The sequence below is a fragment of the Mobula hypostoma genome, chromosome 3 (assembly GCF_963921235.1).
Source record: "Mobula hypostoma chromosome 3, sMobHyp1.1, whole genome shotgun sequence".
Taxonomy (NCBI): Eukaryota; Metazoa; Chordata; class Chondrichthyes; order Myliobatiformes; family Myliobatidae; genus Mobula; species Mobula hypostoma.
The window spans coordinates 161581764-161596863 of NC_086099.1; the positions used below are offsets into that span (position 1 = coordinate 161581764).

The 15100-nt window shown below is 39.6% G+C and overlaps 1 protein-coding gene across 2 annotated transcripts in view; it reads right to left on the bottom strand.

Annotated features, from left to right (window-relative positions):
* cntnap2a (contactin associated protein 2a) overlaps positions 1-15100 on the bottom strand; it is a 1898214-nt gene that overhangs the window by 422140 nt on the left and 1460974 nt on the right. For both annotated transcript variants that reach the window (XM_063044005.1, XM_063044006.1), the window contains exon 14: positions 2266-2422. In XM_063044005.1, the coding sequence (XP_062900075.1) occupies positions 2266-2422 (157 nt within the window). The remainder of the gene's footprint in view (positions 1-2265; positions 2423-15100) is intronic.

Genomic DNA, 15100 nt, shown 5'->3' on the forward strand with positions numbered 1-15100 from the left:
TGAATTTTAGTATTTTGTTAAGTCAATATTAGAGCTATCTTTCTGGTACCTTCATGTATCTTCTGATAATAATTCAAGCTACAGAAGTGGACTATTGGGTTATCCAAGTCACAGATGGGGATTTCAGCAGAAGTTAAACAAATGGAAGGGCAGTATTGAATAATATTAGGAAGAAGCAAATAGGTATTTTTGATAAGGAACAGTATCAATTAGAAATTATGTTGTGACTAGACTTTTGAGAGACAGCAACCAGAGATTTGGATGGAGAAAGTACTGAAGAGTTCAAGTTTATTAAAGGAATTAAGACAATGAGCTGGAACCTGCTGAAAAATGCCAGCCACGTCCACTGCAGATCTTCTTGATGTGGGAGGGCAGGAACCTGTCGGATTCCCCAGCCCTTGTGAAATTGAGTCATCTGCTGAGCAAGATGCAGGATCCACAGCCCATTTATTTTAATGGAGATTTGAGAGCTATGAAGAAAACATGTTACATATGTTTGCTGAAAATATTTGATTAATTAAGGTTATTTTTAAAAGATTTAGCTTTAAAAATATTAGAAATAATTTTCACTTTATTAATTATTCATTTGATTTTGATAAACTGTGATATGTAGCTGAGAATTCCTTGAAGAAGCATAAATCTCAGGAGGCAGCTGTCTCAGATGTCCATGTATGGAAACAGAGAGGTCAAACGCATACAAGAGGCAGTCTCTGATGGAACATTTAGAATTATTCAGCAGAAGTTGACAGCTGATGCAAAGTTGACAGATGTGCCTCTGTCTCCTCTGAAATATATTTTTTTCAGTTGTTTTGCGTGTGTGCCTTATTGTGCTGCCGTGCAGGATTTCAGTGAACACATCGTGGATCATATTAGTCAGCAAGTTTAGCCTCCAGATTCAAACCAAGTAACTGCACAACCTCAGCAACAAATGCATAGGTTGAGGAGGCTGCAGCAGGTTTCAGTTATTCCAACACCTACAGAAAAAATCTATCACTTATTCAGGAATACACGCCATGCAAGAAGTCTGGTGAAAATTAGGAAATGGAGAGGGTTTACAAAAGAGTGGTGGGCAGCATTTAGGTACACATGCAGAACTTGGCATTGTATCTTCAGGTGATCCTACTGAAGGCAGTATGTGAATAGAAAGATGGATTCCTGGGTGAACTGCAGAATTAATAACATGGATGTGAGAAAGCCTTGAATAACAAAAGAGCGAAAGCTGTTTGAAAAAGTGGCTGTTTGTGCCATGAATGCTAAGTTTGGGTTTAACTGATGAAAACAAAATGTTTTAGATTTGCAGTTCCACGCCCAGGGTTTAATTGCAAAGCCACTGAATTATTACTGTTTTTGCAATAATGGTTGTGATCTTGGACAGACTTTTATATTTGTATTGAAAAGAAAGAACTTGTCAAGGAACCTCATTTGCAAAGAGCAACCTATATACATTTCAATATTGTAGCCTTTGGCTAACCAATGTCTCTTCATTACTTTTTAATTGACCACATGATTTTAAAATAACTTACTTAAAATAATTTCCAACCTCTCTGGAAAGCTGCCAACATGGGATCAGCGTTCGGCCATGCTATGCAAATGAAGTTGGCGCTCCAAAAATAAATAGAGCTAGCTGATTAACAATCAAGCAATGTCTAAGTGCTTAATTGGAGGCCCAATCAGTACATTTACATAGCAGAAGGTACAATGATACTGGAACCGAAAGCTCTTCCCCCATGGAAATAAAAATCCATTGCACACAGACCTACATAAAGCAACTGCTCTACAGTTCACAATCATTTACCAGCTCACCTTAAACAAATTTACATAACTAAATTAAAACACATTCATCATTTGGAATTTACTTTCATTTTTGGCGAGTTGTGACTAACAGTTTACAGAGACTGACGTCCAAAACACTAATATTTTGAGAGTGAAGTAATTCCAAAATGCGACATTCTTAACACTGTACACCGAAGATAACACATAAATTAAACTTGTTCTGGTCTTACTAATTAATTTCTCTATTTGGTGCAGACTTAGACAAGAAAAATAGCCATTTGGCTGAGATACTGTGATCTGAGCAATATAAACTCTTAAATATACTGTATCTCTTTCTTTCAGCATGAATCACTTTTGGGAGAACCAATGGCAGTTCTCAAAACATTATAGGAAAGTACTAGTTCACATGAAGATTTAGAGTGTGTGGATCCTTCTGTTGGTAAAACTGGAAATCAGGGAAGCATAACATGCAATAACAGTTAATTTACTCACCACTGCTTGGCGTCAGCATCACAGTTGCAGTAGTACTTTGGATTGGTGCAGTTTCGCTCAATCCCACAAGCACATTTCTGTATCCCAGGACCAGAACCTCCCCAGTAATAATGCTTTTCATTGCCTTTTCCAATCCACCAAGTATATGGATTGCCATCTGCAATAAGAAGATTATAGAAAGATTAAATAAATATTCATAATTAATTAATGAAATTTCTATTGGCAAAATACCAAGATTATTTTTGGTATGTAAATACTGTAAAATAATAATAGCAAACCACAGGAATTCTGCAGATGCTGGAAATTCAAGCAACACACATCAAAGTTGCTGGTGAACGCAGCAGGCCAGGCAGCATCTCTTGGAAGAGGTACTGTCGACGTGTCAGGACGAAGGGTCTCGGCCTGAAACGTCGACTGTACCTCTTCCTAGAAAATAATAACATCTTGTCATTGTTAAAATTTGACACCATTTACATATGTTCTTAGGAAACAACATTCCAGAATTATTTGGCTGAGAGGATCCTAAGTTGAGAACATTTTTGAGTACCGCAAATGAATCCTTGAATTTCTTGTCGGAGGGCCACAATCTGTCCAGATCAGAAATAATATGTTCTTCCTCACCGTCAATCAACAGAGCTGCGTCTCATGGATGCATGGCTCTCCCACTGCTCTACTCTCTCTCTACTCATGATGGCTGATGACTCAACTGTTGTTGTCAGAAACTCAGATGGTGATGAGGAGGTATACGTAAGTGAGACAGATCACCTGGCTGAGTGGTGTCGCAACAGCAACCTTGCACCAACGTCAATAAGACCAAGCACTGCTTGTGGACTTCAGGATGGGAACATCAGAAGAACAGATACCAGTCCTTATCGACAGGTTAGCAGTGGAAAGGGAGAACAGCTTCAAGTTCCTGGGTGTCAACATCTCTGAAAATCTATACTGCGCCAACATATTGTTGCAATTACTAAGGAGGCACACCAGTAGCTATATTTCATTGGGAATCTGAGGAGATTTGTTATGTCACTAAAGACTCTAGCAAATTTTTACAGATCTACCATGGAGAGCATTCTGAATGGTTACCTCAAAGACTCATATGGAGATGTCAATGCTCAGAAAAGCTACAGAGCATTGTAAATTCAGCCACCTTCACTGTGGGCACTAGCTTCCCCACCATCAAATACATTCTCGATTGGTGATGTCTCCAAAAGGAGGCACTTATCAAAAAGGACCCTCACTAACCAAAACATGCCCTGTTTTCATTACTAACATTAAGGAAGAGGAACAGAAGCCTGAAAACACACACTCAACATTTTAGGAACAGCTTCCTCCCCTCTGCCATCGGATTTCTGCAATAATCCAAGAACTAGAACATGCTGGAACTTACTGTTACTGAAATAAACTGCTGCACCTGGATCAACCAAAGATTTCAGAACAGAGATTGCTAGAATATTAGGAGTTAGTTAAATGAGATAGATTGATGGGGTAACATGTAGGCAAGACTGACTGATGGAGCAAGTGATGTTAATTGGCTAAGAATCCTCTACCTCAAAATGAGATTTTCTATTATTTGAACTGAAAAAAATCTTCCCTAATGACTTAAGTCAAACTGTGCTAGATGTTTGCAACCGTGTTTAAAATGTAAACCATCATGTGTTTGGGAAAGAGCATTACAACACAAATAAAAATAACTGTCAATATTTCCAACCAGGTGATGCAAGCATACTTTGTGTAATGTGGCTGCACACTCCATAAGAGCAGCTTTAAAATGCGAGAATGAAACTGATCTTGAATTGATCTCGTGTTTCAAGACTCATTCATGTTATGGTACCAAGCATAATACTATCATTATTACTAATGTTTCTTTGTATGAGAGGACAGGCAAGTGAAAATGCTTAGGAGAAATAAACTGCACATTTGGAGTGTGAACATTTCCCCACTGGACATGGCATCGAAGGTTACAGGGAGAAAGCCCAGGAATGGGGTTGAGAAGGGGAAAAAAGGATCAGCCACGATTGAATGGTGGAGCAGCCTGATGGGCCAAATGACCTGATTCTGCCCCTATTTTTTTTGGTCTATTATTGCTAAAAGGGAGACAGTGTGGATTTTTTTATTCCACTTACCAAAATAAAGGTTGCATTATATGAGAATTTTACCAGGACTGTGGGTGGGACTGGTTTTTGGGCATAACTGAGTGTGGAGGATAGTATTTAAATCATGGGCCCCTCTAACCTGAAGCAAGACTGAAAGAATATAGAGCCAATTAATTGCAACAACTTTTCAGGCGCAAAGCGGAATCTGGAAATTGCTGCTCAAGTACTGACATTTATCAAGTTTACATGTGCTGAATGAAGTATCATACTGATCTGTTCTCTGATTGATTCGATACACTAAAGTGTTAATTGACACAGGCCTAACAGACACTGCACAAAGACTGGAACCTAGTAAAAGGACAAACATCGAGGTTCTCCTTCTCACAGGGTTGGAATACACTTCAGGCATGCCTAGCAGTAGTGAATCATAATAATCTTAGTGACTACTGGCAAGGAACAACAAGATACACACTTCAATTACTGTCTCATTAACTTCTTCAAACATTTCTTTTCAGTCCGTTGAATAATTCCCTAAAAGGGAACACTCAGTTTCCCACCAAAGACAGCAAAATGTTAATGCTTTTAAATTTGGACCTTCTAAATCACCACCTATTCCCAACGATGCAATTAATATAAGGGCATCGTAACAACAAATTAAGTCAAATTAAATATTGTTGGCTCAAACTTGCTGCTTAGTATGAAGCTCAGAGTTGTTTCTTTTCCCAAATGTTCATGCAAAAGAGGAGGGAGAAGATGATGTCAAACACTTCTTAGGTTATTTTCACCTGACAGTCAGTAAAAATAAATAGTGCAAATAACTGTTGTTACCATTTCACAGCAATTCAGTTCCACTGCACAAAATACCTTTTATATTACCTCACTCCATGCTCAATGAAATCCCTCTCTCTGCTTTTTTATATCAATTTCATTCCTTGGTTTCAATTTATAGCTGACAATGCAAGCAATCCCTCCAGTTGGAGATATACTGAGACATACCGTAATGTTCAGCATCAATCTACCTAACTATCACCAACATGGTCTTCTTTTTATTGTAACCTTTAAAATGTTCAGCCTATAAAATTCTACTTATGGAATTTAATGACTAAATATTTGATCTTGTTTATTTCTTGATAATTTATTCCTTCGTCAAGAAAATTCCATTCAACGCCATCATTGTAAAGCATTCACCACCTCACAACGAGTCAACAGTGAATGTACCTGAAACTTTTTACATACCACAACTGCCAATTTATTTATCAAAGTACTATGAATTCACTCATGAGAAAACAGTTCCAAGATACATTAGACTCTGTTTGGCAATATTTCCACAGTAATGTTTTGATGCATGACACTACCTTAATTTCTTCTTGAACTATTTTCTAAAAGCCCAATAGATATTACCAACATAGTAAAACTTCTTTACACTTTGAACTTTGTGGTGACATTGCATCTTGACAAATGAAGTCATCCATGATTCTTTGTGGAAAGGGTGTGTCAGTGAATTGGTCGCAGATTTTAAATTTCAAAAGCATGTTGCAGATTTACGAAAGCTAAGGTTAAAAATGAGAAGAAACATCAACATGTTATGTGCTGTGGCTCCTTCCCTCAGCTGACATTGAAGAAGACTCCAAACAGTTGGTGTGCGCGGAATGGCAGTTTATAACATGATTGGTAGAATCTCAGAAGCAATGAAGTGAGATGGGTTGGCTGGTTGAGTGGTATTGCAACAAACTGGCACTCAACGTCAGCAGGGCCATGGGACTGACTGTGCACTTCAGGAACAGAATTTTTTTTTATCTATGCATTGTACTGCTGCCACAAAACAACATATTTTATGTCATACACCAGTGATAATAAATCTGATTCTGATTCTCTGTCTTCCACTGCCTTTATAGTGACCCTGTTTGTAACAAAAACAGGCTCTTTCCAACAACAGCACTACATTAACACCAGCCAGGACCTGGACACGACGCGTATGTATTTTTACCCAGTACCTTGTATTTACAATGTTGTTATTGCAGGACTCTGATGAAAGGATTTTCTAGTGTACAATTTTCCACATGGAGTTTTTTTTTCCCAGTAATCCTCTGCATCTGCCTTCATTTGGAGTATGGAAAATTCAGAGACCTCTGTGCCCTTGCCACATCTTGTTGGACGCAGCTCCACAACACAGATGGGTTGTAACATATCCAGCAAATGATCCAGAATTTGAACAAATAATTTGTCACAGAGTAAGGTCCAAACTTGAAGAGAATTGAAGTTGCCTGAATATTTATTGTCTGACTACAAGCAGACACAACCAAAGCACCAAGCCATTCAGTCATTTTATTTTAAAAAAAGAGAATTGGACAAGGCATAAAATATGATACTAATATGCTGTCATCCAGTTACTTCAATATTGAAAAGAGTTTAAAAAATAGAAGAATAAACATATCTTTAATGTATTCAGGACACAATAATATGATGTTTGATTCACTAAATCACCAGTAAAGTGGGACTGGAGAGAAAGAATGCTCTGTGCAAAATGAAAGTGAGACATATATAGTCACCTCTCTGACTCTGTTCCTGTGCAATAACCAACAGCTTGTGTGAGTTTTTGCAAGTGTTGAACAAAACTACGGAATGAGAAAAAGAACAAGATAGAATCATGCATAAGTATTGATTGAGTGAATTTTACTCTTTGTGAATGACACCTTCATTTTCCCTTTGGAAGGTTCCAATCTCTGATCCAAAGATCACATATCAGTGTTGTATGAACAATCATTCTCTTGTCAGGATTCAAAGTTATTGCTGCAGATATAAATGCATGTCATCAGCTCTCCAGCTCACAAAGGTTGTCTCCGATGGGAATTAAATAATCAAGTCTGTCAGTCTCTCTTCAAATCTTTAAATTTCCTGAAGTAAAAGAAATGTTAACCCAAAGTGATGTAAGACAGTACTAATTTTTTTTCACTTGCTTTCAATAGAGCTTGCTATCTTGTCTCGACAGCATTCAATTCAAATGTATCTACAGCTGAATTTACTGTCATTGCTAGTGCTCTGGCCTCAATAGCTGTTTACTGTGTCATATCAAATTCCATATAGTATCTCAGTTGTTCAATGGTGTAATTTTGAAGATAAACTGTACAATGTCTTCCATTTTGAGCTAATTATGAGACTTCTTTGCAGAAGAAGACAAGAATTGCCTATCCTGTTGGTTAAGGTTTGATTGTATGTATCCATTTTAAAGGAAAGTTTATTTAAAAAATACATTTGTATGGTAATCCATATAATGACGCCTTATTGAAAGCAAATCTGTTTTTCAATTGAGTTGAAGTTATTACTCCAAACCAACTGTGCAACTCCTCAGCGGTAACTTCTTTCACTTGAAGTTACTAGTTGTTCCAACAAAATAAAAAACAAATGGATTGTTAGATAAACTAACTCTCTGTTCATTTCTCTATTTAGTATTCCTTAAATGTTTTTGTAACTCCTTCAAATGAACATTTATTGATTGCCTTTAGGGTCCAAAAAACTTCCGCAAAAATTGTCACTTTTGCCCAGTAACTCGTTTTGTTGCACATATTAAATACACCAAAATAATACACAAAGACATGGCAAAAGTAAAAGCAAACTAATGAGGTAACAGCAAATCTCACTTTTGCCCAGTAACAAGCCTTATTGCATTTACAAACGTAGTTGAAGCTGTCGTCCCTTTCATCGGTGAAGAGACTATGGCTGTAGGAAATGTTTCTAGACAAACGCGCACCAGGTCTTTCGTTTGGCAATTTCCTTTTAAGTTTTTCTAGTCTGTAAATGGACAAACGCACACCGAGTATATTGTTTTCTCTTCGCTTGTTTTCTGTGTGTCCTGCACATGCCCAGTAGGAGGAGATTCATCCAAATACCGTTTTAATGTGGACAGAGGTATTTTTAAAAATGCCTAGTGTGGACGCCTGTCATTTTTATTTGAAACCAGCGTTTTCAAAATTATCCGGTTTAGTGTGGACGTAGCCTAAGAGTAGCTTCTCAGCTTCTGCCCAGTCTTTGCTTCTTAATTTGCATATTTGTACATCAGTGTGTTCTCAGTCCTTAACACCTCATTAATACTGTAGATCCTGTGCTGCCCCATTACCCGTTGCTCAGGAAATGTCAGTCAGCAGTAACACAATGGAGCTTGGGATTGTTGTGGGCGGAGAGGTGGTGAGAGGTTTGAAGGTGGAGAGTGAGGCAGGACATGGGCAGGACCTGGAGGAGAATGTCACAGGATAGAAAGAAAGAGAGCCCCAGTTAGGGAGGGATATTCACTGCAGGAATGGAAGGACAGTTTGAAAGAGAGAAGGAGTGGAGGTAAGTTGTCAGAAGGCTGACAGGAGGAGGTAGGGAGGTGGGGGCCATGAAGAAGAATGGATTCAGGCAAGAATCAATGGTGAGAGGGTAAAGAAATGTTGTGGTAGGGTGGGGAAACAGAGAGTGGTCAGTGAGCAACGGCATCTGTGTTTGTGTGCAAACACATATACGTGTGTCCATTTATGCTTGTGTGTTAATGACCATACAGCAGAAAAAGTCCGTGGCCTCCATCCCATAGGGAAGTAATCTAATCCCTCTGAGTAGCTTCCATGTCAGCATCAGAAAATATGCTAACCCCTGCACAGCGTGATTGGCAATTAGTGAGTAGGGGAGACAATTCCAGAGGAGTCCTCCTCAAGATAACATGTTGAAAGATCACATGCCAAAAGTGTAACAATGAGATCTTCTGCTAAGAATTGAAAACTTGGCAGAGGAGAACTTCAGTTACAAACTCATAGCCCCACATCCAGGAAGAGGAGTACATGCCTGAGTACTTTAAAAGCCACTATAAATCTGACTATATTCAAGAAATTGGATATGGTTCATCCAGCTGTCTGCTAAGCCAAATTCATCACCAGTACTCCCTTCAATTGCCTCCTACAAGTGGCCAAAAAGCTGCTCTCTAAACGACATTGTTGATTACATCCATCACGGGGATTTGGCTCTGTCAGTGGAGAATAATCATATATTTTTAGCAGGTTTGGTCTTCCACAGAAATTTCTCTTCATTTTACATCTGCTATTTTATGGCTTATAAGCCGTGGTATTAACCAACTGATCCATTACAGATCCATCTTCAGAGCAGACTCTTGTCAAGCAACTGCCTGTTCACATTTCCCTTTTTGCTCCAATCCAGTATTTCATCTCCAACAAGCTTCCTGCTGGAATGGACCTAATTTACATGAAAATGAGAGCTCTTATCAATGGTGAGAGCCTTAGTGAAAGGCTGTAGGGTATATTGATCAGTTGTCCAGATGGGAGAAGAAATACAGGTGGAATTCAATCATAATATAATTTAATTTGCAAGGACAAATAAGATTACAGCATACACGATGAATGGTAGGAACAAAGGGAGTATTGAACAATATAACCGATGATTTTATCTCGGCCCTGCTCACCAGAGCTGTAACATCTTGTGGTCAAATGTCATCTTTTTTATCAGCTGAGGGAGTTTTCTGCCATTATCTTGGTGGTGATGTAAATTCCACCTTAGGACAGCGTCAGACTGGCGCAGGAGGAGCTAAGCTCAATAATCAACAGGCATCTGATGCCTTCCCTATCATTGTAGGGATTTCAACCAGGTCACTTTGAAGAAGTCTCCGAACAACTTCCTGTGGGACCTGAGGAATCAACACATCTGATCACTGTCATAACACCAACATGAACACTTACTGTGCCATCTCACGTCCACACTTTGGAAAGTCCAGGCACCTGGCTGTACCTCTACTCCCAGCATATAGGCAGAGACTAAAAACCACAGCACCAGGTGTGAAGACCAAGAAGGCACGGTAAAGGGTGGTGTAGGAGCACATAAAGAACTGATTTGAGTCAGTGGACTGAACAACACTCAGGGATTCAGCTTTGAGTCTGAATGAATATGCCACAGTTGACACTGACTTCATCAAAACTTGTGTGGATGAGTGTGTGCCTTTGAGAACATAACAAATCAAGTGCCATGGATGAGGCAGGAGATTCACAGTCTGCTGAGGGCTAGATCTGTGGCATTCAAGACTGGTCATCCAGAACAATACATTTCCCAGTTCCCATGTTTCTCTTTTGATTAGTTTCTGAAGTTGCAAACCATAAGAGTAGCAACAACAAAGTTTTAAAATGAACCCAAGATGATCACCTGTTAAAGCACAGCTCATTTCTCTTCAGAAGGGGGAGAGAGAGGGACACTCAAGTTAAAAAAAAACACAGCACTTGTTTCTTCAGAAGGGGTGAGAGAAGGTCAAGTTTTTTAAAAAAGGCAGAAAACAGGCATAATTAGCAAGCAAAGAGTACAACTATGGGTTCATAAACAGTGAGTATCGGTGATAATAATTATAAATAAAAAAGCAACAATGGCTGGCTAAATCATAAAGATAGATGTGTTCAATTGCACAACAGATAACTGGATGATGTATGTTGAATGAATTGTGCAGTATATTAAAGCAAATAGAATAGCTGATAAGAAATAAGTGCCAGTATCGCTGAGTGCAATAGGTGAAGAAACATACAGTTTGCTTAGAAGTTTAACTGCTCCAACTAAATTAGCTGAAATGAGCTTTGTTGATATCATGAACACATCACAGGGATAATTAGAATCAAAACCGTTGTTGATGGCAAAATGCTTTAGCAGAATCAAAAGGATTATGTGGCTTACATGGCTGAATCAAAGAAATTGTCTGAGCATTGTCAGTTTAGTGATGGGTTTAATGATGCACTAAGATATCATTTAGTTTGTGGAAACTTAACAGAAAACATTCAAAAATGGCTCCTAACTGAAGGGCAACTCACATTTAAAAGAGCCAATGAAAATGCTATATCAATGGAAAGAGCAAGCAGAGACACAAGTGAGTTTCAGTCAGGAAAGTAAGTGAGCATGAACAAAATTGGAAAGTCTGAACAGAAACCTGCCTGGCCAAACAAAATGTGGTACTGTTGTGGCAGGGGCTCACATACACCAGACCAATGCAAGTTTAAAGGTGAAACATGCAGAAAATGGAACACATGTATTCAAAGAGCATGACAAAAATAAATGGACTGCATAGGGAAGAGAAAAAGATAAAAAGTCAAGTTGCAGTTTGATAAAGAGCACTAATCTGCATGATGAAAAACCCAATAAAGATGAGAGTAGCACTAATATTCTTGAGGTTTACAATGAGAAAGCTAACAAAAGACAATAAATTTGGCTTACACCAGAAGTGAACAGCAAATTAATTAAAATAGAATTGGATACCGGCTCAGCTGTTTTAGTCATTCCACAAAATGAGTTTCAACGGCATTTCAAAGATACTAAACTGAAGCCTCCTGCAGGAGGACCACAATCTTGTGGAAGGGTTTAGAGGCTTGTGTGCCTCAATAACCTGGAGAACTATGTTGGCAAAGTCAAGGCCATGTGCTTTGACTCTTGATGGAGTCAAAAGACAGGGGCCAGTCTAAGAGTGGTCCACCAGTTCCAGGTTCGGGGGTTCAGCTCAGGGCTAACAACCCTGACTGGTTAAAAAAATTTGTCACAGAAATAGCAATGACAAATTCTATATCTGGGTCTGACGGTGTTCCTGAGACTCCACCTAGGATTTCCATGACCAATAGTAGTGAAAACCAAGAGGAAGCTACTAGCACAATGAAGGAAGCCTTGAACACCACCAAAATCAAGAGCAAAATTGTTTTTTGGAATGTTCAGGCCATGTACAGCACTGGCAAGCTTGCACAAATAACTGCAGAAACGTGTCGATACAACCTACAGGTACTGGGTGTCAATGAAAGCAGGTGGAAAGGGTCTGGCAGACTAAAGACAGTAGCTAGTGAAACAGTTTTATATAGGGAAGATAGTCAGAATTGTCAGATAGTAGCTGTCATTTTGAATAAAGGCATTAAGAAGTGCTTGTTGGAGTGGAAACCCATCAACAGTAGACTTATGAGGATCAGGCTGAAAGGGAAGCAATTGAACATGACTGTACACCAGTGCTATGCTCCAATTAACAATCATTGGGGGGCTTTACTATTGCCTGCTTGGTGGGAGGAGGGTGCTCCTGCTTTTGCTGAAGTAAGTTGGGGAGGGGAGTGGTCATTGCTTTGGTGCTGCTAGTGTGTGGGAGGGAGGAATGGGGGAGGGCTTTGAGATGTTAATGTCTTTACTGTCACTCATTCTTTGGGGCACCCTTCTATTTTCATGGACGTCTGTGATGAACAAGAATTTCAGATTGTATATTGTACACATTCTCTGATATTAAATGGAACTATTGAACTATTGACATTGAGGAAATGGACATCTTCGATGCACAGCTGCTATTGGAGGAAGGGTTAACACCATACCATGACATAATTATCGGCATAGGAGATCAAAAGGCCAAATTGGGAAATGACAACTCACAATTCACTAGGGTTATGTGCATGCACGGATGTGGAACAATGAATAACAATGGTCAAAGACTGGTGGAATTCTGTGCTACGAACAATATGGTCATGGGGAATGTTCTTTCCACACCGTGAAATCCACAAACTGACATTGTGCTCTTCCAGTGGATGTGACAAGAATGAGATTCACCATTTAATGATCAATGGTACATGGAGACGATCCTTGCAGGATGTAAAGTGAAGAGGAGCAGATACAGGAAGTGATCACCACCTTGTGTAGTAGTGATGGAACTTAAGCTGAGTAGCACAGGGACCAGAACACATGTACAAAGACATTTTGATGTAGAGAAGTTCAAGGACACCAGTGTGAGATCTACCTTCACCACTTAGCTTAAGAAAAGTTTTCAAATCTTGCAAGACCTCGACAAGAATGTGTCAAGAGATACGATTGACACAATGTGGAAACAAATTACCTCATTCCTCAAGCAGAGTGGCAAGGTTTGTCTAGGATACAGAGTTGAAAAGAAGAACAGAGAATGGAAACAGCAGGGAACATGGACAGCCTCAGAGAAAGATAGAAAATTAAGAAGAAAGTGTTAGATGCAAAGTAAACATGAACTAAGGTGAAACTTCAATCGGCATAAACTGAAATGAACAAAGTGAAGAAACTTGTAACAAAGGATAAGACAGTCTATGTGGAAAATCTTGCAGAGGAGGCTGAAGCAGCAGCCAATTGAGGTGATCAGGGTTTCAAAACTGGAATGCAGCAAGTTCCAGGCCAGGTCCAGTGGTGACGTGAAAGATAAGAACGGTTTGTTTATGACAGCTGAGAAACAGCAAAAAACACGATAGATGGATTGAGTATTTCAGAGAATTACTGAATAGACCACCACCAAATGAAGAATCTGACATACAAGAGCCAGCAGAGGACCTCGAAAGGTCCACCCTAGAAGGAAGAGATTGTTGCTGAGATTAAATCATTAAGGAACAGTGAAGCTCCAGGACATGAGAATTTGAATGCCAACTGTTCAAAGCTGAACTAAAAGTTGCAGCAGCCAACCTGCAGCCACTGTTTATATAATCTGGGACTAGTGTCCAAGGGCAGGATGAAGGGAGTTATTGTTAGGATCCCCAAGAAAGCAGTACTAAGTGATTGCAACAACTGACGTAGCAACACATTTTTGTCAGTAGCCAGAAAGATTCTCATCAAAATCATTGTCCAACGGATTATAGATGCTGTTGATGTGTGCTTGAGGTGGGAGCAAACTGGCTTCAGGAGAAACAGAGCCTATGTTGACCAGATCTTCACAAATGCACAACATCTAAGAACAGTGCACGGAGTGGCAGACACAACTGTATGTGAATTTTTTGGATTTTAAAAAAGCTTTTGATAGCATCCACGGGGAGAGCCTCTGGGAAATTCTCAATCATATGGAATTCCTTCCAAAATTGTCCAGTTCATCCAGAATTTCTATGCTAACTTCACCTGCACAGTTGCTGACTACAATATGAGCTTTGAAGTCAAGACAATGCTGCGTGATGTTGGCGATATTGTTTAACTCGGTGATTGACTGGGTCATGAGGCAAACAATGAAAGATAAACAGAAAAGCATTAGGTGGATTCTGTTCTTCACCTTAGAAGACATCGGCTTTACGGATAACCTCACATTACCATCACATACATACCTGTACGTTCATGAAAAAAATTCAGTGCCTATGTAAGTTTGGTGGACCGGTTGGACTCAGAGTCAGCCAGAGAAAGTCTAAGACCATGACTGTCAGTATAGAATCTCCTCCTCCCTTCAAGGCATATGGAATTGTCAAGAGAACGTAGCCATAATCATCGTGAAGAAATGTTGGCGATGAACTGGGCACACGATGAGTAGAAAGACAGCACTTTACTGGACCCCTGAAGGATGGAGGAAACACAGGAGACAAAAGACAACTTGATGCTGTACCATAGAGGCAGGAACGAGGACCCTGAAACACACCTGTGCCACATAGATAAGATGGCCAAGTATAGACAGAAATGGAGGACTTTCATTGCTGTCCTAAACACTAGTGGTGTAACAGGCAGTAACTCCTGAACTGAAGCCTGCAGATATCCAACTGAGAACTTTTACTGCAGGAAAGATAACTCAAGTGGGAAGTTACAAAACATAACATCCAGCATCCAGGATACCTTCAAAAGGTGTATCCCTCAAAAGGTGGCATCCATCATTAAGGACACCCACTACCCAGGACATGCCCTCTCTCATTGCTGCCAGCAAGGAGGAGGTACAGGGGCCTGAAGACACACACTCAGTGTTTCAGGATCTGCTAGTTCCCCTCCTCCATCAGATTTCTGAATGG